This window comes from Hippocampus bargibanti, linkage group LG08 (assembly GCF_051943395.1).
Source record: "Hippocampus bargibanti isolate YZ-2025 linkage group LG08, ASM5194339v1, whole genome shotgun sequence".
NCBI lineage: Eukaryota > Metazoa > Chordata > Actinopteri > Syngnathiformes > Syngnathidae > Hippocampus > Hippocampus bargibanti.
This window is the reverse complement of record NC_142741.1, coordinates 3,238,119-3,265,562: the sequence shown is the minus strand read 5'-3', so window position 1 is coordinate 3,265,562 and position 27,444 is coordinate 3,238,119. Positions and strand designations below refer to the sequence as shown.

At 40.7% G+C, this 27,444-nt stretch overlaps 2 protein-coding genes across 3 annotated transcripts; one reads left to right on the top strand and one right to left on the bottom strand.

The window, feature by feature from the left end:
* The first annotated feature begins 397 nt into the window (after positions 1-397).
* On the top strand, positions 398-10,299 carry serpine3 (serpin peptidase inhibitor, clade E (nexin, plasminogen activator inhibitor type 1), member 3). Of its 2 annotated transcripts, none has more exons than XM_089002525.1 (9): positions 398-1,079; positions 2,601-2,882; positions 4,641-4,856; positions 5,759-6,022; positions 7,291-7,489; positions 7,560-7,660; positions 8,551-8,637; positions 9,693-9,776; positions 9,985-10,299. In XM_089002525.1, the coding sequence occupies exons 2-9, from the start codon at positions 2,618-2,620 to the stop codon at positions 10,035-10,037; spliced, it is 1,269 nt and encodes a 422-aa protein (XP_088858651.1). In that variant the 5' UTR covers positions 398-1,079; positions 2,601-2,617; the 3' UTR covers positions 10,038-10,299. The 2 variants fall into 2 exon arrangements, with proteins under 2 accessions (XP_088858651.1, XP_088858650.1); XM_089002524.1 differs by having other exon boundaries at positions 2,601-2,924.
* A 990-nt stretch (positions 10,300-11,289) lies between these two features.
* ints6 (integrator complex subunit 6) lies at positions 11,290-27,035 on the bottom strand. The gene is made up of 18 exons (XM_089002883.1): positions 26,072-27,035; positions 25,871-25,948; positions 23,935-24,084; positions 23,088-23,177; positions 22,034-22,217; positions 21,203-21,328; positions 20,974-21,125; positions 20,752-20,904; positions 19,410-19,542; positions 18,322-18,416; positions 18,124-18,234; positions 17,834-18,049; positions 17,523-17,649; positions 16,755-16,897; positions 16,503-16,686; positions 15,204-15,548; positions 15,024-15,117; positions 11,290-13,586 (listed from the first exon to the last, which is right to left on the bottom strand). Exons 1-18 carry the CDS (start codon positions 26,180-26,182, stop codon positions 13,496-13,498), a joined length of 2,583 nt encoding a protein of 860 aa, XP_088859009.1. The 5' UTR covers positions 26,183-27,035; the 3' UTR covers positions 11,290-13,495.
* Between the last annotated feature and the right edge of the window lie 409 nt (positions 27,036-27,444).

Sequence of the window (27,444 nt, the reverse complement as noted above, 5' to 3'; positions counted from 1 at the left end):
TAATTCTTTAATGTGATTTCACACCACCGTAGAACTACAAATAAGTATAAAAATATAGCTATTATTTACACACAAACATTTGGACTTTACATCAATGAAATAAAACGTATGCAATAAAATAGTACAAACCACTTTGCCCACTTTCCGTCCGAAATGGAAGTTTTGATCTTCGTCCTTTTTATCTTTTCCTTGCTAAACAGTACAGCGATAAAACATGTCCATTTTCGCAGTCTTCTCAGTGAAAATTAAACTTAAAGAAGCGCGGAAAGTAAAACCTGTAGCGTAAGTGACAACAACCCAACGGAATGTCAAGAAAAATAAAGCACAGCCATCTGCTGGTCAACTATGGGATAGCAGTTATAAACAAATGTATCAGCAGCATTCACATCCATTATGGCACAGGTGTCAAAGTCAAGGCCCGCGGGCCAAATCCGGCCCGCCACATCATTTTTTTTCGGCCCGCGAAAGCAAATCAAACTTGTTAAATTCCATGATGATTGCTAAAATCTGAGCCAAAATGTCATATTTTTGGATGTCAACCACAATAAAAGTCATTATTCTTGACTTCAGATTTGAAAACGAGTTATTCATTAATTTGCTGTGTGCTCTATATGTAATATTTGAAGGGATTTAAACATTCTAATGGGTTCCCCAAATTCATAACGGCCCTCGAGAGGAAACCATAACTACAATGTGGCCCGCGGCAAAAAATGACTTTGACACCCCTGGTCTATGGCGTGTAGTCCTGGTCCCCGTTAACCGTGAAAAACAAGGGATTACTATACACACACTGTGTTGGAAGAAATGAATGAACAAAGGGGTGGGGCTTATTTCTGGCCACGCCTACCCGGCGCCTCCTTGCGGCCCCGCAGGAGGACGCCGCGAGCCCAAAGCCGGCGGGCGGGCGGCTGGTACGGAAGTCGGTGGTACGGACGTCGCCGCCAGAGTCCGCCACCGCCGCCGGCAGCTGTAGCATCAGCTCGGAAGGCGAGGGTCCCCCCTTTTTAAGTGGTCTCATGACTCAAGGCAGGAAAGAGCGGACGGACGGCAGCGAACAGGACGCATCCCGACGCTTAGAGGTACTTTTATTCTTTTATGAAATGAAATCTTACATGATTTATTACATGCTAAGAGTAAATGATAATATTCATGATTAGCTTCATTGAGGAGAATATGCTCTGTGTCTCAATGATACATTAGTGACACAATTTAAAGAGTTTGGCATCATCAGCATTGTTTTTAAGGGCATCAACTTATTTGTTAATCATAACTTAGTACAGTGATATCTTGTTTTTTTATGATATTTAATTGCTGAAGGTGATAGGGCAAAGAGTTTGTGATTTTTGTCTTTACTATTTTATTTGTAAATAGTTTCTTTGCGAATCTCGAAAACTCCAACAAATCAAATCTCAGAGTAGTATTAGTAGTAGTAGTAGTAGTCGTCAGTGGTAGTAGTAGTAGTCGTCATAGTAGTAGTAGTAGTAGTAGTAGTAGTAGTAGTAGTAGTAGTAGTAGTAGTAGTTGTAGTAGTAGTCGTAGTAGTAGTAGTAGTAATAGTAGTAGTAGTCGTAGTAGTAGTAGTAGTCGTCATAGTAGTAGTAGTAATAGTAGTAGTAGTAGTAGTAGTAGTAGTGGTAGTATTAGTGTTAGTCGTATTAGTGGTAGTAGTATTAGTAGTAGTATTAGTCATAATAATAACAATAATACAATAATAATAATACTAATAATAATAATACATTTCATTTATAAACACCTTTCAAAAACTCTCAAGGTCACTTTACAGTCACAGGCTAATTTTTTTTCTGTGGGTGAGCAGCAACAGCCACACTCAACACGGAAGTAACTCAAATAGTTAAGATAGAAAGCTAGCCAGCTAGCTAATTGATAGTCAATAGCCATCGAGCTACATAGCTAGCCAGCGAGCTAGATAGCTATATAGCTAGCCAGATAGTTAGATAGCTAAGAGATAGCTAGCCAGCTAGACAATATAGCTAGCTAAAGATCCTTTTAGCTAACTTTTGTAGCGCTAGCTAGCTAGATATATATATATCTATGAATTAATATTTAACTATTTATTTAGTAGTACAGTAAAGTCTCGTTATATCGATATCGGTTATATCGATAGTACTGCTTATTACGATACTATAGTAAAGTCTTGTTATATCGATATCAGTTATATCGATAGTACTGCTTATTACGATACTACAGTAAAGTCTCGTTATATCGATATCAGTTATATCGATAGTACTGCTTATTACGATACTACAGTAAAGTCTCGTTATATTGATATCGGTTATATCGATAGTACTGCTTATTACGATACTATTTCTACGAACGCAAGGAGAAAATTTACATGCCACAGGATCGGATATATCGATATTTTTTCCGACTGCCGAGAATTTCGATATAACGAGACTTTACTGTATTAGTATTAGTAGATAACCCACGCCCAAAAGTGACAAAACAAAAACAACAACAAAAAAAACAAGGCTAGTAGGCTAACTGCGCCATCTCGGACATCTTTGAAAATTGACATTGAAACATCCGCGCATTGTGGGGGGGGAACAGGGTGTATGAAAAATATTATTTTCTATTTCCAGGACCTTGAAATATTGAAATGTATCATCTCCCGGCGTCCGCCATTTTGGCTCTACTCTGCCTAGCATCCCCGGTCTACAGCGCCGGCAGCCTGGAGGCCGCTCTGAGGCATCGACAGGGTAGCTTCGCCGTGGCCTTATACCGCGCCATGGCCCAAGGTCGCGTCGACACCAATCTGGCCGTGTCCCCGTCCGGCGTGGCGGCCGCCCTAGGCCTACTGCAGCTTGGCGCCCGGGGCGACACCAGAGCCCAACTGGAAGCCGGCCTGGGCTACGACGTCAACGGTACCGTAGCGACCGGCCTGCCAGCGCTGTTGGTACCAGGCGGTGCGTAGTGGTGGGGTTGCGGCGCGCCCGAAGGGGGTTCGGAGCTGTGATACCCGCCTCCACGTACCGCGTCGCTAATCTCATTATGCACTACTTGGAAGCCGTAGGGTTAAGAGGTTAGCGCGGTTAATTACAACCGGGGCGAGAGCTGCCAGTCAACAAAATCGAAGGGGATGACTATGACTCGTCCGTGTAGGGTCTCAGTCAGTACAGGAGTGGTCCATCGCTAAAAAGGTTTCTTCAGAGGTCATTTGTACTTCTTTGAATATGTCGCTCCTCATCCGAAGAGCTTCGTCAGTGAACTGAAGTTGTGCTGGTAACTCTGGCCCGATATATATATATATATATGCCTACCGGACAGAGGTGGCGATGCCAGATCTATCAGAGCACAGGTCTGGCACCGCCACCTCTGTCCATTAGGGCTATATATATATATATATATATATATATATATATATATATATATATATATATATATATATATATATATATATATATATATATATATATATATAGGAGCGAAACTACCAGCAAAATATTTTAGTTTGCTGACGAAGCCTCTTGGATAAGAAGCGAAACATCCGACACCTTCAAAGCAGTGCAGATGAACATTTTTATCAATGACTAAAGTGTTTTTTTTGTATCGACATCATATATATGTGATTTGACAGAAAAAATAACGTTTGAGTAGTTCGTCCTGGGAACTGGCAAAAAAATAACACCCAAAACCAAAATGGCAGACTTCCTGTGAATGACTTTCTGTGTCTTTGTGTTGTCATATTATTTGTTATTTAGTTTTTTTGACTTCAAGATGGCACCCCGAAAGTGGCTGCATACAGCAGCTCCTGCATTCTGTTTTTCTACTTCTTTCTTTCCTTTCCTCTCATAACTTTGCTGCTGTGTTACTTCCGGGTAGAGTGAACGCTGGTGCAAATGGCTGCCACTGCTCACCCACACAAAAAAAACTGTAAAGTGTCCTTGAGAGTTTTGAAAGGCGCTTAGAATTAAATGTATTATTATTATTATTACGATTATTATTACTATTATTATTCTTACTATTATTATTTTTATTATTATTTGGGAATAGCATGTTGCTAAGTTAGTTTTGTTTTTTGGCCAGAATTTTAATTCAAAAGAAATAAATAAGGACTCAAAAAACAAAAACAAAAAAAAAACAAAATGGCAGACTTCCTATGTCTATGTGGGGTTAGCATGTTGCTAAGTTAGTTTCGTTTTTTTGGCCAGAATTTTAATTCAAAAGAAATAAATAAGGACTCAAAAAACAAAAACAAAAAAAACAAAATGGCAGACTTCCTATGTCTATGTGGGGTTAGCATGTTGCTAAGTTCGTTTCGTTTTTTTGGCCAGAATTTTAATTCAAAAGAAATAAATAAGGACTCAAAAAACAAAAACAAAAAAAACAAAATGGCAGACTTCCTATGTCTATGTGAGGTTAGCATGTTGCTAAGTGAGTTTCGCTTTTTGTGGCAGAAATTTCACCTGGAACAAATAAATAAATAATCAAAAATGACCAATAAATGGCAGTTTTCAACCAAAATGCCATACTTCCTGTGTATATTCAAAAATATCGATCTGCGGCCTTTTGGTGGGTCTACTTACGATAAATATGTCTCATTATACCTAGCGAATTTCATCATTATAGGTGAAACAGTCATCCAGGGCTGAATTTATACTGCTGAACTGTTTGCCTTGCAGATGTTCACATTCGAGAGCTGCTGCGGCAACGGCAGGCCGAGGTGAACAACGGCAGCAGTCCAATGGCAACAAAGGAGGCGTGGCTTCAGCAGACTTGCGTCTTATTGGTGCAAAACAGCATTAAACTCGCCGCCGGATTCACACATGAGGTTGAAACGTGGGCGGATGTCAGTGTGATAAGAGATCACCAGCAGCAGAATAATAATTCACGCAAAGGTAATGCTCACGATTAGCATTTTTGGGCTAATAAGTAAGCAAATGAAGCTTCATGAATAATAATAATAATAATAATAATAATAATAATAATACATTTCATTTATAAGCGCCTTTCAAAACTGTCAAGGTCACTTTACAGTCACAAGATAAATTTCCCCCGCCCCCAGTCTTCTGTTAAAGCCACGTGATTGGTCAAGAACGCAGCAGTGAGGGGGTGGGGGGGGGGTTTAAACATTAAAGAGACAGGCAGACAACAGTGAGAGAGTTTCAACTTTGATATTTCAAAGGCTGATTGTCGACTGCAAGGTTAAAATTCCCATCAATCAGGGTCCACAAACAACCCGCACAATCCATCTGTACACTTGATGCAAAAAGCTAAACTAAACAGAACAAAATTGATGAGGAACTAGATAAAATTATTGCAGAGAAAGCACCTACAAGGGATTATTCCTCAAAATGGTGAAAGAAGACTACATTCCTCATCAAGTGTTTAATGCTGATGAAACCGGCCACTCCATACCATTAAGCCATCGACCATCACAAAGGTCAATAAAACGACTTTATTATATAGGACATTTTATTTCTTTAATTATAATACCATAGCACCTTCATTATACATAAAATAAGGTATATTTTGTGTGTTTTTAAGACTTAGAAAATTAGAAAGTAGCAAATCATGTTTTATGGAGAACTGGGAACGGATTATTCTCATTTTAATGGTTTCCTATGGGAAATTATTTTTTGGGATACACACTTTTCGCCTTACACACTGTCTGGGAACCAATTAAGTTTGCAAGCCAACGTATCGCTGTAATAATAATACATTTAATTCCTAAGCGCCTTTCAAAACTCTCAAGGACCGTGTTAATTAATGAGCTTGCTCAATGGTTCCCTGTGTTCAGAGGAGGCGTGGCTTAATCTGCAGTCGGGAAGCAGCAGCGGCGACCTATCTGGATCTGGCGAGGTTCAACAAGCCGAAGCTTCAACAATGTTCTCATCGTTACCGACATCCGGCCAGCAGATGGCACTGCTGAGCACGGTGACGTTCAGGGGCATGTGGCAAAAGCAGTTTCACGCCGTCAACACGCACAACCTCCATTTTCTCCTGGTGGATGGCACCACTGTTAAAGTACCCATGATGCACCAGGCTACTGAGGTTCGCTTTGGTAGGTAGCCCATGCTGTCAATGCACGTTGTTAGCCAAAGGATGTTTGTTAGCCTTTACAACAGGGCTGTCAAATTAGCATTTGGATACTCTTTCTTTAGCGAATTAGCTAAAGACACAAGTAGCAATCAAGGTTGTCATAGTTTGGGATTTCGCATAATAGTTAGTGTTTTTTAATTTATTTTGACTTTTGTTTAAAAATTAAGATACTTAAATTTGATACTTTTATTTAGTTAAGAAACAAAGTTTTTAACCTTTTAATTAACTCATTCACTTCCATTCACGAATGTATTCAGGAATTGAAAATATGACGTACACCATTCGCGAATTTTGTTCGGGTTTTGTTTTTCTTATTTGGGTAGCATTTCCATGTTTTCCATGTTAGCGCTTTGCTATAGCTTCATCTGTTGTTAAAGTGCTTTTGTACTGTATTTACTTTACTATACTACTAGATACTATACTATTACTATACTATACTACTAGATACTATACTATACTACTAGATACTATACTATTACTATACTACTAGATACTATACTGTACTATTACTATACTATACTACTAGATACTATACTGTACTATTACTATACTATACTACTAGATACTATACTGTACTATTACTATACTATACTACTAGATACTATCACTATACTATACTACTAGATACTATACCATACTACTAGATACTACTAGATACTATACTATACTATACTATACTATATATTTTGTTCGGGTTTTGTTTTTCTTGTTTGGGTAGCATTTCCATGTTTTCCATGTTAGCGCTTTGCTATAGCTTCATCTACAACAATACTATTACTATACTATACTACTAGATACTATACTATACTACTATATACTATACTATTAGATACTATACTATTACTATACTACTAGATAATATACTATACTGTACTATACTATACTATACTATACTATACTATACTATACTATACTATACTATTTTGTCTTTTGTAAGCCCCCATTTGAAGCTCAGATAACTCCAGACCCAAATGACTTACGAAATAACTCTTTGTTTACGATGAAAGAAGAGAGTGTAAGGTTTCTTACGATGTATTGAATGTTTATGTAGTCCTAAAACTCAATATTCTATGGGTCCTGGAATTCGAGTGACAATGATAAAAACCCTAGCATTGGAGTGGTCACATTTTTGCACATAGTCTGGCAGGGAATGAGTCAACGATAAAATCCTGGGTGTCCAAAGCTATGCTAGCTGCGAGACTAAATTGAGAATTTTATCTTTCTGTTCAGGTCAATTCTTAACACCGTCGAACCAGAGGTATTCGGTCCTGGATCTTCCCTACTCTGGTTTGTCCCTGAGCCTCCAGCTGGTTCTCCCTTCAGACCGCAAGACCCCTTTGTCTTCCCTGGAGGCTCAGCTAAGCTTTCGCCACATGGCCTCCTGGGAGACCGGTCTACGCAGGACCAAAATGGATGTCTTTCTGCCCAGGTGACCAATCGCCGGGCATAGTCACGGCGACAAAGTGTTTTTGCGTTTGTCATAATTTGTGCGTGCTTAGGTTCAAGATGCACAACAAATTGAACTTGAGGTCCACGCTTCCTGCCATGGGTATCAGAGATGCCTTCAACCCATCGGATGCCAACTTTTCTGGGATTTCAGGTCTGTGCACCCAGGCTATGGGTCTACATATGCGCTAAAGCCCGAGAGTTGAATTGGGTCTGTTAACATCAGTCGGAATATGCACGTCTTCAAGAAAAAATAGCTAAAATCTAGCTAGCTATCTATTTTTTAGCTTTGTAGCTATCGAGGTAGCTATTAGCTAGATAGTTAGCCTTCTTTCTATTTGAGTTGGGAGTTTTGAAAGGCGCTTAGAAATGAAATGGATTCTTTTCTTTGTTTATTTATGATTAGTTGTGTTTATTTATTTATGTATGTATTTATCTTGACTCCTACATGTATATTTAAGGAAAAGAAGAAGCTATCTAGCTGGCTGGATAGCAGACAGCTAGCTGGATAGAGAATAGCTAGCTAGCTGGCTATTTGTTACATATCAGGCTAGCAATCTAGCTGGCTGGCTATTAGCTATCTGGCTATTTGCTATCTATTAGCTAGCTAGCGATCTATCTGGCTGGCTATTAGTTATGTATATATTGAGTGAATTATGGCGCATGTGGCTGCAGCTGCTCACGCGCAGGAAAAAACATCCTGTGACTGTAAAGTGTCCTTGAGAGTTTTGAAAGGCGCTTATAAATGAAATGTATTATTATTATTATTATTATTATTATTATTATTATTATCATTATCTGTGAGCTATCTAGCTAGCTTTCTATTTGTTTGAGTTACTTCCGGGTTGAGTGAACGCTGACGCGTGTGGCTGCCGCTGCTCACCCACAGAAAACCTTATCCTGTGACTGTAAAGTGACCTTGAGAGTTTTGAAAGGTGCTGATACATAAAATGTTTTTATTATTATTTATTATTATTATTATTATTATTATTACATAGTACATGACAGCGGTTCTAAAAATCATAGTTTTTTTTGTGTGCACAGCCGAGGATTCGCTCTATGTGTCCGAAGCTTTTCATGACGTCACCATCGAAGTCACGGAGGAAGGAACCAAGGCGGCTGCCGCCACAGGTATGTGTTGACGTCATAGCATAGCCAGATTAAAAAAAGTGAGATTAAAAATATACAGTGATACCTCAGTTTACAAACCCCTTGATTTACGAACTTTACGGTTTACGAACGTTAAATTTATGAAAATTTTACCTTGGCATACAAACTATTTTTCGGGATACACATGGAGCGCCACAATGAGTGATGTGTCGTTCGCCAACGAGCCCGTTTTCCTAACAAGAAATGGCAGCCGACATTTTTTTTGTCCTCTATTCACCACCCCCAGTCTTCGGTTAAAGCCACGTGATTGGTTAAGAACGCAGCAGTGAGGGGGAGGTTAAACAATAAGGAGACAGGCAGACGACAGAGAGAGAGTGACAAAATGGATAGAAAACAGTGAAATTAGGACTCGTTTCAACTTTGATAGTTCAAAGGCAGAGTCTAGACTGCAAGGTTAAAATATCCCATCAATCAGGCTCCACAAATAACCCGCACAAGCCATCTGTACACTTGATGCAAAAACCTATCAACCCAGCTAAACAGAACATAATTGATGAGGAACATGGTAAAATGATCGCAGGGAAAGCACCTACAAGGGATCATTTCTCAAGATGGTGAAAGAAGAAGGCTACGTTCCTCATCAAGTGTTTAATGCTGATGAATCCGGCCACTCCATTCCATCAAGCCATCAACGACCATCACAAAGGTCAATAAAACGACTTTATTATACAGTAAAGTTATCTTTTTTAATTATAACACCATAGCCACCATTTATTATACATTATACACCATTTATTATACATAAAATAAGGTAGATTTTGTGTAGTTTTAAGGATTAGAAAAATATAAAATTATGTTTTATGGGGACCTGGGAACGGATTATTCTCATTTTAATTGTTTCTTGTGGGAAATTAATTTTTGGGATACACACTTTTCGCCTTACGCACTCTGTCTGGGAACCAAAGTTTGTAATCCAAGGTATCACTGTATTTACAGTTATTTTTACATAATTCGCCAGATCAATTGAACAGTTTGTTGTTGTTTAAAAAAATAAATAATAATAAATCATGTTTCAGCCATGGTGCTACTGAAGCGTTCCCGTTCTCCCGTCTTCAAAGCAGACCGACCTTTCCTGTTCTTGTTGAGACACATTAAAACAGGTACACTTTGTTTTTGGCTTACAGTATTTGAGTGTAGTACTCATTGATTAGAATTGGAAAAACTCGATGCTACGCACAATGATACTTTGTCAAACTATGCCCTGGGGGATTGTGGGTAATATAGTCCTTTAACAGGTGTGAGGATTTACATTGATTTGGTATGTGCAGATTCAAATCGATGTGACAACTGTGTTTATTTTTCTAACAGGATCCATTTTGTTCATGGGTCGAGTGATGAATCCCAGCGAGCAATCGCTATGAGATGTTTACAACGTGACACAAACACATTTAAGACACACACACGCACGCACGTACGTACGTATACACACATGCTATATTATCCCGAGGGAAAATTACAACACATGCAGTATTTATTTGCATGCATTTACGCATGAGGGACAATATTGTTTGTAAATATGTAAATGTTTTTTTTTTTACACCTGACATGCCATTTCTCTCCATTTTTGTGGCTCTCAATTCTTTTCAAAAAGTGTTTATATGATTTTTTTCCCAAAAATTGTTATCAATAAAATATTAAGAAAATTAAATTTATGTAAATTTTTTGGTATCATAGTCTTGATCGACAATTTTAATGGTTTTATTTGCTGTATATTTCCTAACATTTTATCTTAACAAAATTTTAGATTTCAATGACTATTAGCTGTCTAGCTGGCTGGCTAGCTGTTGGCTATCTATTCGCTATTTATTTGCTATCCACTAGCTAGCTAGCTATTAGCTGTCTAGATAACTTGCTGTAAGCTGTCTAGCTGGCTCGCTGTCTGGTTATCTATTAGCTATCCATTAGCTAGCTAGCTTTCTATCTATTTGAGTTTCTTCGGGGTATATACAGTAAAGTCTCGTTATATCGATATTCAAGGGAGTCCGAAAAAATATCGATATAACCGGGACTATCGATATATCCGACCCTGTTTGCACGTAATTTTCTCCGTGCGTGCATACAAATAGTATCGATATAACCGGGACTATCGATATATCCGATATCGATATAACGAGACTTATACTATATATATATATATATACATATATATATATATATATATATATATATATATATATATATATATATATATACATATACATATATACACACATATAACACACATATATACACATATATATATATATATATTATATTATATATATACTGTATTTACTCTACAATAATACTATTAGTATATATATATATATATATATATATATATATATATATATATATATATATATATATATATATATATATATATATATATATATATATATATATATATATATATATATATATATATATATATATATCGGCCAAAGCTACAAGCAAAAAAAAAAATTAGTTAGCTGACGAAGCCTCTTGGATAAGAAACGAAACGTCCGACACCTTCAAAGAAATACACATGAAGGCTGAAGAAACCTTCTCATCCATTTTTAAAATTGTGGTAACTTCATATTTTTTTTTTACCCTCCCCCCCAACCGATAAATTGAGACAGAAAGGTAACGCGTCTTTCGCGAGACTTTATTAAGACGGTGGCCGTTCACAGTGTAAAATAAAGACTTTTATTCATGGAAATACTTACAAAAAGGCCATTATTATTATTTTCTCTAACCACGACATCATCTTTTAAATATTACTCTAGAATTATGTACAGCTTTACAGTGTATTCAAAATACTCTTTTGGTAGCCTGCTCACAAACAAATAAACACACCTATGGCAAATTTTGGTCCAGGTTGGAAAGCAAAATATTTTTTTTCGTATTTTTTATTTTTTTTTTTGCTGATGAGAGAACCCGCCCAAAGAAATGACAAAGCAAATCATGTTTGCGTGGTTTTGGGAGCATTCGGGACCACCCAAAGTAATTTATGTATTGTTTTCGATATTTCAGAAACTCACATCTACAACCAGGCACTCTTTTCAATGACATTAAATAAATCCGTAATTGTACACAAGTGCATGTAAATTCAAGATTAAATGTCACTTCCTGAGCTTTTTTTTTTTTGTCCCTGTTAATCAACCGCCAAGCGATCAACGTCACCTCGTTTGTTTGTTTTTTTTTGCTCACCGCGCATAACACATTGTTTGCGCTTGAGTTGACCAATCAGCCGCGAGTTGGTCATTTGTCTTCTTGTCGCTAACAAATTAGTCTCGGTTATTCGCAGGTCGACCAGTTATTTTGATTTTTGTTGTTAAGTTGCCATTTTGTTTCCTGTTGGTCAATACAAATTTTCGGACAACTGTCCGTCACCCAAGGATTGACCATGAGTGACCGTTCCCCGTTTGGTAAACGATTCGGAAGCCATTTGGACGACTCCCAGCGACCAATCAATTATCGTCTTTCAAGCTTTGTTCCCCTCCAGTTGTCTGTTTCCTGTTGGTCAATAGAAAGTCACTTTTTGGATAACTGTCCGACACCCAAGGATTGACCATGAATTCCCGTTCCCGTTTTGTTAAACGATTCTGGAGCCATTTGGACGACTCCCAGCGACCAATCAATTATCGTCTTTCAAGCTTTGTTCCCCTCCAGTTGTCTGTTTCCTGTTGGTCAATAGAAAGTCACTTTTTGGATAACTGTCCGACACCCAAGGATTGACCATGAATTCCCGTTCCCGTTTTGTTAAATGATTCTGGAGCCATTTGGACGACTCCCAGCGACCAATCAATTATCGTCTTTCAAGCTTTGTTCCCCTCCAGTTGTCTGTTTCCTGTTGGTCAATAGAAAGTCACTTTTTGGATAACTGTCCGACACCCAATGATTGACAATGAGTGTCCGTTCCCGTTTTGTTAAATGATTCTGGAGCCATTTGGATGACTCCCAGCGACCAATCAATTACCGTCTTTCACGCTTTGTTCCCCTCCAGTTGTCTGTTTCCTGTTGGTCAATAGAAAGTCACTTTTTGGATAACTGTCCGACACCCAAGGATTGACCATGAATTCCCGTTCCCGTTTTGTTAAACGATTCTGGAGTCATTTGGACGACTCCCAGCGACCAATCAATTATCGTCTTTCAAGCTTTGTTCCCCTCCAGTTGTCTGTTGACGCCTCTGTCAATTGCTCGTCAGTCACCATTTTGGGTTTTGAGATTGTCTATTTGCATTATGAGACATTAGTTGCCCTTTGGTCAACGGTCAGTCACCGTCAGTCGGTTACTCTGAAACAGAAAAGTAAGCTTCAGTCCACAAATTGGTTTGGCCAGACATGCCCGCGAATTAGCCGTCCAACTCGTTGGATCACCGGTCACGCGCTGGTCAAAGGTCAGTTGCCAGTCAGCAGCGTATATGATTGATTGATCAACACTCACCAGTTGCTCTTTGAGAATTCAGTCTGTCGGTCACCAGTGAGATACTTCCAAGACAATTTCTTTTGTCGGTCCATTAACAAGGAGTGTGCTTGTATTTGTGGAGAGTTAAATTTCCTCAAAGTGCCACAAAATATATATATATAATAAAATAAAAAAACTCAGGGACGCAGGGGGCATACAAGCGCCCCCCGGCGTAAGGAGGGGGCGGCAAGGAGAATCTTGGTTTCACAGAAACCGTCACGTCCGTGATCGCGAAAAGGCGTAAAGTACTCACATCATCCGAGGTGAAATCCCGCACATTTGATGGGTGCGTGTGGTGCCTCCAAAATATCAGTCGTCTTTGTTTTTGGGTTGGTTAGAAGTTCCATTGAAGAGAGAGAGGGGAGGGGGGGGGGGACACGGCGTTTGGTCAGAGTGCGTCTACGTGGTTCATGTTGGACCTGTTGTGGATTTCCTCCAATAAATTCTCCAGCTGCTCGATGAGAACACGCTTCTTGAATCTGAAAATGAGAATGATAAATTTAAACTTGCTCACTACAAAGGGGGAAGAAAAATAATAGATGTTTTTAAAAATGTGGTTGCATAAGTGTGCACACCCTCTTGGGTTTGCGGTTGTTTGGAATCAAGGAATCAAATCAGCCATTTTTTTTTCATCTCACTATAGCGGCAGTGTAATCTTGACCTCACTATTCGAGGAAAGAAGGAGAAAAATAACCCGGAAATTATTTTTTTTAAATTACAGTAAAGTCTCGTTATATCGATATTCTCGGGAGTCGGAAAAAATATTGATATAACCGGACTATCGATATATCCGATCCTGCGGGCATGTAAATTTTCTCCTTGCTTTCATAGAAATAGTATCGTAATAAACAGTACTATCGATATAACGAGACTTTACTGTAATTGTGATTTGAGATGTCAATTATTAACTCATTCCCCCCCATTCTCGAATTTATTCAGGAGTTGAAAAGATGACGTGGAGCGCCATTTCCAAATTTGTTCGGGTTTTTTTTTTTTTCCAGGTGCCAATAAAGTGCTGGTCAGACCTCTAACGATGTTTTTTTTCCTTTCACCAGGGGGCATCATTTGCCTTTTGTCATTGTTAGCGTTTTGTTGCAGCTTCTCTCTTCTTAACGCGCTGTACAAATCAATATATATGTACGGTATAATAATAATAATACATTTCATTTATGAGCACCTTTCAAAACTCTCAAGGTCACTTTACTGTCAAAGGATAATTTTTGTCTGCAGTTTTGTCTGCGGCAGTCAGACGCGCTAGCGTTCACTCAACACGGAAGTAACTCAAATAGATAGAAAGCTAGCCAGCTAGCAATAGATATCCAATAGCCAGCGAGCTAGATAGCTAGCTAATAGCTAATAGCTAGCTAGCCAGCTAGACAATATAATAATAATAATAATAATACATTTAATTTCTAAGCACATTTCAAAACTCTCAAGGTCACTTTACAGTCACAGGATACATTTTTCTGTGGCTGAGCAGCGGCAGCCACATGCGCCAGCGTTCACTCAACCCGAAAGTAAATACAAAGCTAGCTAGCCAGCTAGTAGAGAGCTAATAGATAGCCAACAGATAGCTCGCTAGATAGCCACTTAGATAGCTATAAAGCTAATAGCCAGCTAGCTAGATAGTTAGTTATATAGCTAATACACTGAATGTCACGATTGTAATTTGGACAGCCACCCTCATTTCAAGATGATATAACTCCTAGACACATAACTTAGGAATTAACTTTTTTTCCTGATGAAAAAAAGAGAGTCTAAGGTTTCTAACGCTGTATTGAATGTTTGTGTAGTCCTAAAACTCAATATTCTGTGAGTTGTGGAATTTGAGTGAAAATGACAAAAACCCTGGCACTGGAGTGGACACATTTTTGCACATCGTCTGGCGGCGAATGAATTAAAAACAACAACAGTACCTGGCTGCCTCTTTAATGATATTTTGAAGGAAAATGAGGCGAGTGTCCAAGGTGCCTTGGATCTGCTTCAGGAAGTAGAAGATCTTCTCATAGTCTGGAAAGTAGCAAATGAATATTTTTTTTTGGGGGGGGGAATTAAATAACAACAAAAAAAATGTCAAGAATCCTTGAGTGGCATACGTCTGCCGGGTTTCCTGATCTCCTTGGTGATGAGCCCCCTGAGCTCATTGTTGACTTTGGTGGTCTCGTTGTGGATGTGCTTCTTCAGTGCGGTGGGGGAAAGGTACCGGGGAGGGTGTTCCCCCACCAGGATCACTTCCGCCTCAGGATCATCCCCTTCATCACCCAGCTGACCGTTCTCCTCCTCGTTATCCCGGCGCTGGCCGTGCTCCGAGTCCAGGTGGTTTTCCTGGGGGTCGTCAGGATCCGAGGGGTCAGAGTCGCAGCTTGGGTCCAGGTTGTCGCAATGGTTCTCATTGAGGTGGTTGACGATCGGGTCTGGTTCTCCGTCACTCTCGCCCACGTCTGGAATGATTTTGGAATGAGTGAAATGACAAATGAAACAGATGAAGACGTACAGTGATACCTCAGTTTACGAACCCCTTGGCTTACGAACCTTTCAGTTTACGTACGCTAAATTTATGAAAATTTTACCTTGGCATAAATTAACTATTTTTCGGGATACACGCGGAGCTGCCACAATGAGTGATGTGCGCGTTCTCCTAACAAGAAAATGGCAGCCGGCTTGTTTTGGTCCTCTATTCCCCGCCGCCAGTCGTCGGTTAAAGACACGTGATTGGTCAAGAACGCAGCAGTGAGTGGAGGTGGTTGAAACATTAAAGAGACAGGCAGATGACAGTGAGAGAGTTTCAAAGGCAGAGTCTAGACTGCAAGGTTAAAATATCCCATCAATCAGGCTCCACAAACAACCCGCACAAGCCATCTGTACACTTGATGCAAAAAGCTATCAACCCAGTTAAACAGAACACAATTGATGAGGAACTAGGTAAAATTATAGCGGAGAAAGCACCTACCAGGGATCATTCCTCAAGATGGTGAAAAAAGGAGACTACATTCCTCATCAAGTGTTTAATGCTGATGAAACCGGCCACTCCATTCCATCAAGCCATCAATGACCGTCACAAAAGGTAAATAAAACGACTTTATTATACAGTACAGATTATTTCTTTATTTATAATACCATAGCACATTTATTATACATAAAATAAGGTATATTTTGTGTCGTTTTAAGGCTTAGAAAATTAGAAAGGAGAAACTTAGGTTTTATGGGGACCTGGGAACGGATTATTCTTATTTTAATGGTTTTCTATGGGAAATTAATTTTTTGGATACACACTTTTCACCTTGCACACTCTGTCTGGGAACCAATAAAGTTCGTAAGCCAAGGTATCACTGTATTTTGATTTAGATTGACACACATTGACACATATTTTTTGTTTAGAGACGTCTGGTTCTCACCCGAGCAGGGTCGAGGGCTGGCTGGAGGAGTAATGGGGGGCGTGTAAGCCCGGCCTAGGCGTACTATGGGTGACATGCAGCGTCGCCTCTTGGGTCCGCCGCCCGTCATATTGTTATCGGCGGGTCTCTTCCCTTTGTTCTGAGGGCTCGTCACAAACTCGTCGGCCTCGTCAATCATCATGCCCTGGAAGAAGAGAACCGAGGTTAGAAGAAGCGGGTCTAGATTTCAGGGATGCGGTCAAAGAGAAGAACCTTCTTATCCAGCTTGAAGGGGTTTCCGAAGGTGTGAAGACGCTTGGGCTGCTCAGGGTCAGCATCCCGGAGGGGCTGGGGGGCGGCTTTCAGAAAGTCTTGGTAGTTCCCCATCTGAGCGATGGGGACGCTGTGGAGTTGATCTGGACAAGTGGATAACAACACAACATGGTCATGAGGCGTATTTGATGTGAAAGGAAGATGTGTATTCTGACATTGGACAGAGCAAAATTAACTCATTAATGAACTTCATTAATCGATCAACTGATCAATTAACTAATTCACTGCCAGACGATGTGCAAAAATGTGTCCACTCCAGTGCCAGGGTTTTTGTCATTTTCACTCAAATCCCAGGACCCTCAGAATATTGCGTTTTCGGACGACATCAACATTCAATGCAGTGTAAGAAGGGCTTTATGATCTAACACAAGGGTTTAAAAAAACAGTACAGCAAAATACATTGACGTGATGGAAAGACGCTACAATGCGTCTTTTTTTACGGTCAGGAGGCGGTCCTTTTCTGACGTCACGTGAGGACTCGTCACCAACTCAAAAACAAGACTTCCTGAATGTTCAGAGTGACTCTTAAAATGTAAAATATAGCTATATGCGGTGGAATCTTATTAAAATACGGCCAGTAGAAGTCATTTGAAGCCATTTTACAAATTATGGACATGTCGGTTGTCCTTTAATAGTCCCACAATGGGAAATTTAATCTTTCGACACCTTCAATGGACATTGTTGATGACGAACAGCGTCGTAACGTACCTGCGTCGTAACCTCGCAGGGTGCACACAGCGGTGTTAAGAAGATTCCTCCTCATGCGACTAAGCTGGTCCAGTAAGTGACTGCGGGGAATGTCGTAAGGGTTCCGGAAGCTTTGAGGTTTCAAGCCCTGGAAAGAGGACATCTTTTATATTAGAAATCAGCAAAGATAACAAAATGGTGGCTCGAATGCAGTTTGAAGACGGAAACAATTGCTTCGCAGGACTCCAAATCTAAAAAAAAAAAATGACAGCTGAAGAAGACTTTGTGGATCCCGATACGTTTTTATTTGAACAACCATAAGCAAAGCTGACCTTGTTAAGGAGTGCCAGGTGGAATCCCTGAAACTCTTTGGCGTTGAGCTCCAGTGGTGGCGGTGGGGCATCGACTGAGAGACTCTGAAGCTGCAGGATGAAGTCTCTACGCTGGGCCAGCGAGATGCCTCCACCCCTCCACCGTACCTTGATGCCAGATTCGGGCGGCGCCTTCTTTCCGATGGAGGCGATCAGGCGGTCGTACTCCATTTTGGTCTGGAAGAAAAATTGCGTCGAGTGAGCCGAGGAGATCCCAGAAGGTGATGTGGTTTAGTCGAGTCGAGTCGAACCTGCTGGCTTAATTTCTTGAGATATGACACCACGCTGTAGCTCAAGCCATATTCCATGTTTTCTGCCAGAAGATTGGGTGCTCCCATGATTCTCAGCGCCTTCCTCAGAGACTGTGGAAACGTTGAGAAGAAGAAGGTAAGCAAGATGACCAAGCAAGTTCAAAGTCTAAGAAGCCAGATGTGTGAGTTTTGGGGTACCCCGATGTAATACGGTGGCATGGTCTTCAGGTAGTTCTCAAAGGACTGCCGCCACTTGAGGGTGGGCTTGAACTTGTGCACTTTGATGAGGTCATCTGCGGTAAATCATACAAGGGAAAAAAAAGGTCTTTGATGATTCATATCTTTCTTAATTTCATTTCTTTGTTGTCTGCTATATGTCATGCCGTGTATCGCTATTGGCGTGTTTGGGTCACAAATTTGTCTTCTATATTGTATAATGATATTAATAAATTTCATCTGTGCCTTTCAAAACTCTCAAAGACATTTTATAATAAAAATAATAATAATAATAATACATTTCATTAATAAGCGCCTTTCATAACTCTCAAGGTCACTTCAAAATCACAGGATAAGTTTTTCTGTGGGTGAGCAGCGGCAGCCACACGCACCAGCGTTCACTCAACCCGAAAGAAAGTCAAATAGATAGACGCTAGCTTGCAAGCTAGTAGATAGGCAATAGCTAGCTAGATAGCTAATAGCCAGCCAGATAGCTAATAGCCAGCTAGATAGCTAATATCTAGCTAGATAGCTAATAGCAGTGCACCACGTATGTGGAACTGCCACGGCTTGGAATTGAAGCGGATTTACATGGGACAGGAGATGTGAGACAATCTCTTTTCGTCAATGGATGCTACAGCTTTGTGTTTGCTTTCAACATTTAGCTTGGAGCAGACATGCATATTTCATCATGACGTCCCTGATCCACTGTTGAAAAAGACGATTTGATCCTCTCCTCTTTCATCTTGAACTGCTTCATAGAACAAAGAGGGTGCAGAAAGTGCTTAAAATTAAATGACTCTCTGTGTATTTTGTGTTATGTCATATTATTTGTTATTTATTTTTTCTTTGTTGTTGTTTTGACTTTAGGATGGCGCCTTGAGGGTGGCTGCCTTTACAACAGCACCTGTATTTTGTTTTTCTACTTCTTCCTTTCCTTACTTTCATCACCTTGCTGCTATGAAATGTAAATGTCTCCACTGCGAGACGAATAAACACTAATCCAATCCAAAAACATTCAATACGCCAAAATCCAGGCTTGCTAGCACCTCCCCAGGAAAAAAACTCACCCAGAAGCGGCAGAAGTACGGGGTAGTTGTAGGGCATGACAAACAGATTGACGCAGTTGAGCGCCGTGCTGGCCTTCAGGTAGCCAAAAGGTTGGCCGAGGTCACTGTATTTGGCACTGTTACATACAAACACCTGAGGAGTATGAAAAAATAAAATTAAAGGACAACCGACAGCATTTTTTTTGTTCCCTAACTGACATCAGAAAAACGTTTTATAGCATCTAAAATACCCAAAACACACAGGCTGATATTTTTTTTGTCAAATGCAAAACACCAATAAAAATGACTTAAAGTGTCCCAAAACGGCCACAAAATGAGCTCGGAACTGGGCAGATTCAGAAAGTCCCGCCCCCTTGTTCATGACATCACTATTGGTCACACACTGCCTTGCTCCAGAATCAAAACAATGGGCTTCAGCGAGTTCAGATTCAGAGAAGATGCTTTCATGTTACTCATCCAGTTATGAATATGATTCAAATAGTTTTGAAGAGGAAAGCATAAATGTTTGCAATCGATTAAATAAGTTCTTCCGTATCAATTCGAACCGTCCGGACTCCAATGTAGCGCCCAGAAAATGCACAAGATGGCGCACAAGCTCCATTGTAAATGGGCTGATTTGTCCTCTGGGAATTTGTGTCAACTTACACCTTCTTTATGCGTGTTACCGCAATTGGCTGCGACACACAACGATTCACCATCGCATTATTTATGTAGTTTTCCTTCTAATTTTGCCATCAACACAGTGTTTTCAGTTGAAAAAAAGTATCCATAATGCATTGTGTGTCGCTTTCTCGGTCAGGGGCGTTCCCTCCGTGACGTCACTTACGGGATCGTCATCAACTCGAAAACAAGACTTCCTGAATATTTAGCACGAGTCTTAAAAGGTAAAATACAGTAAAGTCTCGTTATATCGATACGGGATATATCGATAGTCCCGTAGTATATCGATACTATTTCTATGCACGCACGGAGAAAATTACATGCAAACAGGGTCGGATATATCGATAGTCCCGGTTATATCGATATTTTTTTCGGATTCCCTTGAATATCGATATAACGAGACTTTACTGTATAGCTATATGCGGTGGAATCTTTGTAAAACGCGCTCAGTAGAATTCATTTGAAGTGATTTTACAAATTATGGACATAACTTGTCCGGGGTGTCGGTTGTCCTTTAAGGGTTGTTGCTCTGATACATAAATGGGACGCAACAATTATTCATGCGACTGGCGGAGTAGTGAAAATAGTAATAATACATTTTATTTATAAGCGCTTTTCAAAACTCCCCTAGACACAAACTGCTAGCATCAACTGCCATTTTGTTTTTGTTTTTTTGTTGTACCTGCCAGCAGGTGTGTGGAGATTTCCTCTCGAGTATGTACTGGGTAAGCGGCGAAGGCTCCAGCTCATACTTATCGAAGGGAACCTTGTCGATCACCATGGGTTCAGCATCCAGGCAGGAGAAGCGAACGTGAGGGTGCGCTGAGCGAGGTGGCTTGGGGATAAATGTACAATTCAGAATTAAACGTCAAATGGATGACTTGGACCACTGTATGTTCCTTACCAGCGTGGGGGAGTTTTGGTCCGGCCAGAAGGCCTCGGGTACGGGCCAGTGTCCGATGGGAACGCCCGTTTTGGGATTGGGTCGGACATAGATGAGCTTGTGGCAGCAATGCCAAGGCTGCGGGCCGGCTTTTAACGCCTCGGGTGGAGCATCTGAACCGCGCCCAACCGAAAGAAAATACATCACGTGAGATATATTTGCCGCATCGAAGCGCACGAAGGAGACTCACCGTCCGACGGACTAGGGTCAGGTCCGGTTTTCTCAAAGTTAATGACCACGCCACTCTGGATCTTCTGGACCAGAGACTCCAGACACTGATTCAACATCCGTTGTGAAAACACACTGTATGAACGCCCTAGAAAAAAAATGACAGTGCCAGATTAGGAAGTTTATTTCAAATCCAATTTCCCGATACAGTAAAGTCTCGTTATATCGATATCGGATATATCGATAGTCCCGGTTATATCGATACTATTTCTATGCACGCACAGAGAAAATTACATGTAAACAGGGTCGGATATATCGATAGTCCCGGTTATATCGATATTTTTTCGGACTCCCTTGAATATCGATATAACGAGACTTTACTGTATATCCGCGCATGAGCGGTTCAGTTGAAATATATCCGCTGGTAGAAGCGTCTTTGCAATTATCACGGCTTGACAGGATAATTTGAGGATGTCAGCGTCTGGGAAAGTGACAGTTGCTTTCAACACAAAGGAGGTGAACCAGTGTATGAAACGTTACATTCTCAAAAGTTCAACTTGTGTTTTAAAGGACAACCGACGTCTCCGGACAAGTTGTGTCCATAATTTGTAAAATGTCTTCGACTGAGCGTATTTTACCAAGATTCCATATTTGACGTTTTAAGACTCGCGCTGACTGTTTTACTAATGGATCACTTAAATTTGCATATACTCTCAATAAATAGCTTAGCAGAGGGCTGCAGAAGTTGGGCGTCGGTCATGAATGGCTACGTCCCCTGCCGGCAGTAAAAGAAAATCTTCCTGTGTTCAAGCCTTTGTTCACAGTGTCCAGTGAATATCTCTTGACAGCCTACCTCCGGTAACTTCGCACATGGGCGTAATGGGCGAGTCGTCGGACGGGACGCCGCCCACCGGTTCAGGCTCCACCGACGCGTGGCCGGGGATTCGCAGGACGAGCGCGAACAGACGCTGGTCCCAGCGAAAGGGTTCTTTGGTCAGCTCGCTCCCCGGTAGAGGCGTCGTCAAGGGGAGATGGAGCTGTGACACAGATTAGTTTTTTTTCAGGGTCTTTTACGGCGATAGTCTTTGCTTTAAAGGACAACCGACGTCTCCGGATAAGTTGTGTCCATAATTTGTAAAATGGCTTCAAATGACTTCTACTGAGCGTATTTTACAAAGATTCCACCACATATAGCTATATTTTACGTTTTAAGGCTCGTGCTGAATATTCCGGAAGTCTTGTTTTTGAGTTGGTGATGAGTCCGTACGTGACGTCACTAAAGGACCGCCCTTTACCGTAAAAAAGACGCATTGTAGCGGCCCTACCATCACGTCAATGTATTTTGCTGTACTTGTTCGGTCTGGGGACCTCGTGTTGCACCCAAAAGCCGCCAGAAGGCCAGAAGAGCGCGTCCAAGCGTCATATAAGGAATTTATCAACCTGTGGAAACGGAGGTGGCCACAGGAGGTCGCCATTTTGTGCCTCTTTTTTGGGTGAGAGATTTTCCCCCAATGTTGCCTCAAAATGACACAAATAAATTCTTTAATCGATTGCAAACATGTATGCTTTCCTCTTCAGAACTATTTGAATCATATGCATCACTGGATGTGGAACAAGAAAGCATATTCTCTGAATCTGAAGCCATTGATTTGATTCACTGGTAATGCAAGACGTCTTGGCGTGACGTCATGAACTGGGGGCGGGACTTTTTGAAAATGGCCAATTCACAGCTCAATTTTTTGCAGATTTTGGACACTAAGTCATTTTATTGGTATTTTGCATTTGACTAAAGATATCATACTGCATGTTTTAGGTATTTTAGATGCTATAAAACGTTTTTCTGGTGTCAGTTAAAAAACAAAAAAGTGACGTCGGTTGTCCTTTAAATTCATATTATCGACGCTGACCTCATCTTGGACGCCTCCACTGGTGGTCAACTTGTTACCATCGGTGATGGCGATGATGATCGCGGGTTCGAGGAAGAAAGGGTTCCTTCCCTACCAAGAGAAAACCAACGCATTCATATTTACAGTGTGAGGAGCGAAAAGTCCGACACATTCAAAGAAGTAAAGAGGACTGCTGAAAAAAAATCATTCATCAATCATCGATTTTTGGTGTTAAAACAACTTAACTGGGGGGCCGTAGTAAAGTGCTTGTGTATCTGATTGAAAATAAATATTTGTTCAAAAACATTTTTTTGATAAACATATTATGCTTATATGTGATTGCAAAAAAAATAAAACAAAACAGAGCACAAATATTTTATATCAATGAAAAATTATAACTTTTTAGAGCTATGTTTTTTAGTATTTTTCCACCCATGAACACCTACATATCCTGCTACTCACTAAGCATGTCTACATAAAAATCTATATTAAAAAAAAATTCTCCACTGTGAGACTAATAAAGGCAAATCCAATCCAATCCAAAAAAAGTCTCAAAATACTATTAATTGCACAAAAAGATGCCGCCCTTATGCCAAATGTTAATTTCTGTTCAAATTTGATGCAGTTTGACCCCTTTAATATCTGTCTTAAAAAAATAATAGTGATTTTAGCACCTCATCGCTGCAGTTGGGGGAGAAAGGCGTGTGTCCCATCTGTTATGCAAGACAGTCGAGTCATTAAATATTTTGTGTGAATGTGTTTGTCACAGTATGCAGGTGATTGATGCTTGCAAGACTGGGGGAGGGGGGGGGTCTGGGGAGAAGAGTCTTTGTTTTTCAGGGACTTGTGGCTCTTGAGCGCTACCTACCTGCCCATAGTTGTCAATGCCAGTCACTAGTCTATTGAGATTGAGCAGATCAAAGGCGGTCCTCAGTGACTGGCCTATGCTGGTTAGCCCTGTGGCCTGCAGGTTCCTCAGTTCCGTCATGAATGTGGCGTGGCTCTCTTTCCATCCCGCCTTCTCGCACACACACACACACACACACACACACACACACACACACACACACACACACACACACACACACACACACACACACACACACACACACACACACACACACACACACACACACACACACACACACACACACACACACACACACACACACACACACACAAAAATATGCTTCAGGTGAATGACATGTTCATTACAAGTTCAACCACAGCATTTTTTGTGGTGCGCTTTGGCAGTGGGACGCTTTCAACTTTTATCTACAGCTGCACATTTCAAAACGCATCATTATTTTTAATAAGGTCTACCTAGCAGGTTTATAAGGACGTCACAGATTGTTTTTCGCAACCACGACGACAACAACAAAAAAAAAGGAATCAATTAATAATGTATGTATTAATAATAATGTATTTATTGCTAATTTCCCCATTTTGGGACTATCAAAGGCGTTCTGATTCTGATTGTAATGTATTTATTATGTGGAAGCATGTGGGGAAATGCACAACTTGTTTTTATATTGTGTTGCTGTACTTTGTAAGAAAGTATTTGTGATGCGGTCAATCCAGTCAAAGTACAAGTGATGGTGGTAACAGCAATAGTCATATTAGTATTGGGAGTAATTGTAGTGCGGTTGGTACTTGTGGTATTAGGGGTTGTAGTTGTAATCGTAAATGTGGTATTTAAAATAATGCAATCACATTTCTTGGGGGGGGGGTGCTAGTTGTCCCCCCCCCATATTTCAGACAATTATTTTTTTTCTTTTTTAAGGTTTTTAAAGTTTTACATTAATATGCTTCAATGATGTCATTCTACATAACATTAATACATTTGTTAGGCTACTTTTGTTTTTACGAGGTAGTAGTAGCAGCAGTGGTATTAATCAGAGTAGCATTAGCTGGAATAGTAATACTGTATATGTAGAGACAGATTAAGACTTTTAATACTTGTCGGAGTAAGGATCGATTAGTAGTGATGGTGAAATTTGAGGTTATAGTACTAATTGTATTAGTGTAATAAGTAACCTCATTACTGAAAGTAACTATTGAGTAATGGTTGAAAGGGGAGTGATGGGTAATGGGATTACTTATTGTTTGGGCTGCAGTGATTGCTGTAATGATATTACCGGTAGTAATAGTGGTAGAATTGTAGTGGTGAAAAGAGGTAGTAGTTGATGGCAGGGGTAGTAGTTGATGGCAGTTAAGCGTATTGGTGATTGGAGTAGTAGTAAAGGTATACGTGGAAGTATAAAGTACCAGTATTAGTGCTGATTGATGCAGTAGTATTATTGGTACTGGTGTTGGTAGTATTAGTAAGAGTGGTGGAAGGAGTGGTAGTAAGGGTAATTATAGTGGTTAATGTGATGAAAGAAGCTGAGTAGCAGCAGTTGTGCTAGTTATTGGGGGCAATATTCGTATTGGGGGTCCTAGTTTGGACCGTCATAGTAGTTACAGTGTTAGTAATAGACATTTCAGAGTCATGTTGGTAAGTGGGATGAGTTCTGCAAGTAGTCAACAGTGTGTGAGTGAGTGCCCCCCCACCACACCTCCCTCCTGAGGATGTCTGTAAAAATAACTCCCAGAGTTCCTCGCTTCTCTGTACAAAATGTCGGCCATGTTTTAAAGGGGGCATGGACGGTGAGCTTCCTCCTGAGGTGAGGACTTTTTTAGGGAGGGGGGGGGGGCTTACAACACACTCAGCTTGCCTTGGGAAAGAGGGACACTCATCATCACCACTGTTGCGATCCGTCTCGGCCAGTGAAAATCCGACTTGAGCCGAACATGAACTCTACCTTGATCCCGAACGGAATGTCTTCATAATTTACCAACATGTACCGGTCCCCTCTGCTCGCCGGATCTCTCCCTCGGAGCTGTGGAGATAGTAGAGATGATTTAAAACCGAGAGTTGGACTTTTTTCCTTTTTTTTGTTGAGCAAGTTAAAAAAAAAAAGAGGAAATGCCACTCGAGCCGAGCTGTCCCGCCAGTACAGTACCTTCATAAAAGTCTCAACAGCGCCTTTTGCTATGTCCAGATAGGTAGTGCCCAGATGGCTGCGCTGGTTCATGGACGCGGACGTGTCTACCAGGAAAAGTAAAACGGGCATTTTGTGGTGCTAACAACGCGTTCTGCATTGACTTGGGAGTCAGTACACAACCAAAAAGATCACCACCCTCCCCCCAAAAAAATCTAAATAAAAATCTTTTGTTCTCTCCCGCTGCTTGCCGCCTGTGTCACCTCCTCGGCTAGCTAGCTGCTAACTAGCTAGCCGGCTAACTGTCTCTCTCACACATTCTTTCCACCACACAAAAAAGTGTCAGAAGTGTAAATGGCGAGGCCCCCCGTCGGGCGAACTGAACTAAAAACCTCCCACCTTAGGGGCAGCTCATGGATTCACAGGGTTTTTGGGCAATTTTGACAATATTTGACGAATAGTCCTAAGTTTCATAGCAACAAAGTTCGCCCCCACTGAAGATCCCTGCTTCTCCCTACACTGACTGTGCCGAGCCGCTTCTGGCAGTTTTACTGGTAGCCTATCTGGTTGGCCCCACCCCTTAAACATCACATGCATCAAAAATCGCACTCTGATTGGTTTTCTGATCTGACTAATTACCATATCCAAATAAGGGCAAAGACTTACTGGGCGATGTGCGCATGCTCACTTGGCTCTGGGGCAAGAATGTGATGTGAAAACTAAATACGGCGATGCTATGTTGTAGCACAATGTTGACATATGTTGTAACCCAATGAGGACTGTTCGCTTGCTACGCTCGATCCTTTACGACCGTTAAACGACAATGAATACTTGTGACCTCTTTGACAGTGTAAAAAAAAGTGATCTTGAAAGATTGACATGCATGCATCGTCGTCAGTCACGTGCCCTGTAGCTCGAGGAGGACAACACCTTGGTTCCCATTCTCCATTTATAATGTGCAAAAACAGATAGAAACAGATCCAGCAGCAGCTTTTATAAAGGAAGTCGTCACTCGCGCTTCCCGTGACACCTTTGATTTGGTTTACGCTACATAAATATACGTACGATTCTCTGGCTTGACTGCGTGTCACTCAGTCGCAGTATTTGTGATTGTGCAACACTATTTACATAATGACGCACTTCTTTGGAAAACATGACCACTTCCGCATAAAAAGGAAAGAAAATAGTCCCGTTTATAAAAGGAGGAAGTAAAAATACACAATGAACACAGGGAGTCTTAATTCCACTTTATTAATTCCACTCTCTCTCTCTCTCTCTCTCTCTCTCTCTCTCTCTCTCTCTCTCTCTCTCTCTCTCTCTCTCTCTCTCTCTCTCTCTCTCTCTCTCTCTCTCTCTCTCTCTCTCTCTCTCTCTCTCTCTCTCTCTCTCTCTCT

What these genes read in the sequence shown, in the direction of transcription:
- serpine3 (XM_089002524.1), top strand. Translation starts at nt 2,618, where the DNA reads ATGTATCATCTCCCGGCGTCCGCCATTTTGGCTCTACTCTGCCTAGCA. An exon ending in AGCGCTGTTGGTACCAGGCG is followed by an intron (nt 2,925 to 4,640) that starts GTGCGTAGTGGT and finishes TTTGCCTTGCAG; the next exon opens with ATGTTCACATTCGAGAGCTG. An exon ending in CAACTTTTCTGGGATTTCAG is followed by an intron (nt 7,661 to 8,550) that starts GTCTGTGCACCC and finishes TTGTGTGCACAG; the next exon opens with CCGAGGATTCGCTCTATGTG.
- ints6 (XM_089002883.1), bottom strand. Translation starts at nt 26,182, where the DNA reads ATGCCCGTTTTACTTTTCCTGGTAGACACGTCCGCGTCCATGAACCAG. An exon ending in ACCAAAACTCCCCCACGCTG is followed by an intron (nt 20,905 to 20,973) that starts GTAAGGAACATA and finishes TTTATCCCCAAG; the next exon opens with CCACCTCGCTCAGCGCACCC. An exon ending in TCAAGAAATTAAGCCAGCAG is followed by an intron (nt 18,050 to 18,123) that starts GTTCGACTCGAC and finishes TTTTTCTTCCAG; the next exon opens with ACCAAAATGGAGTACGACCG.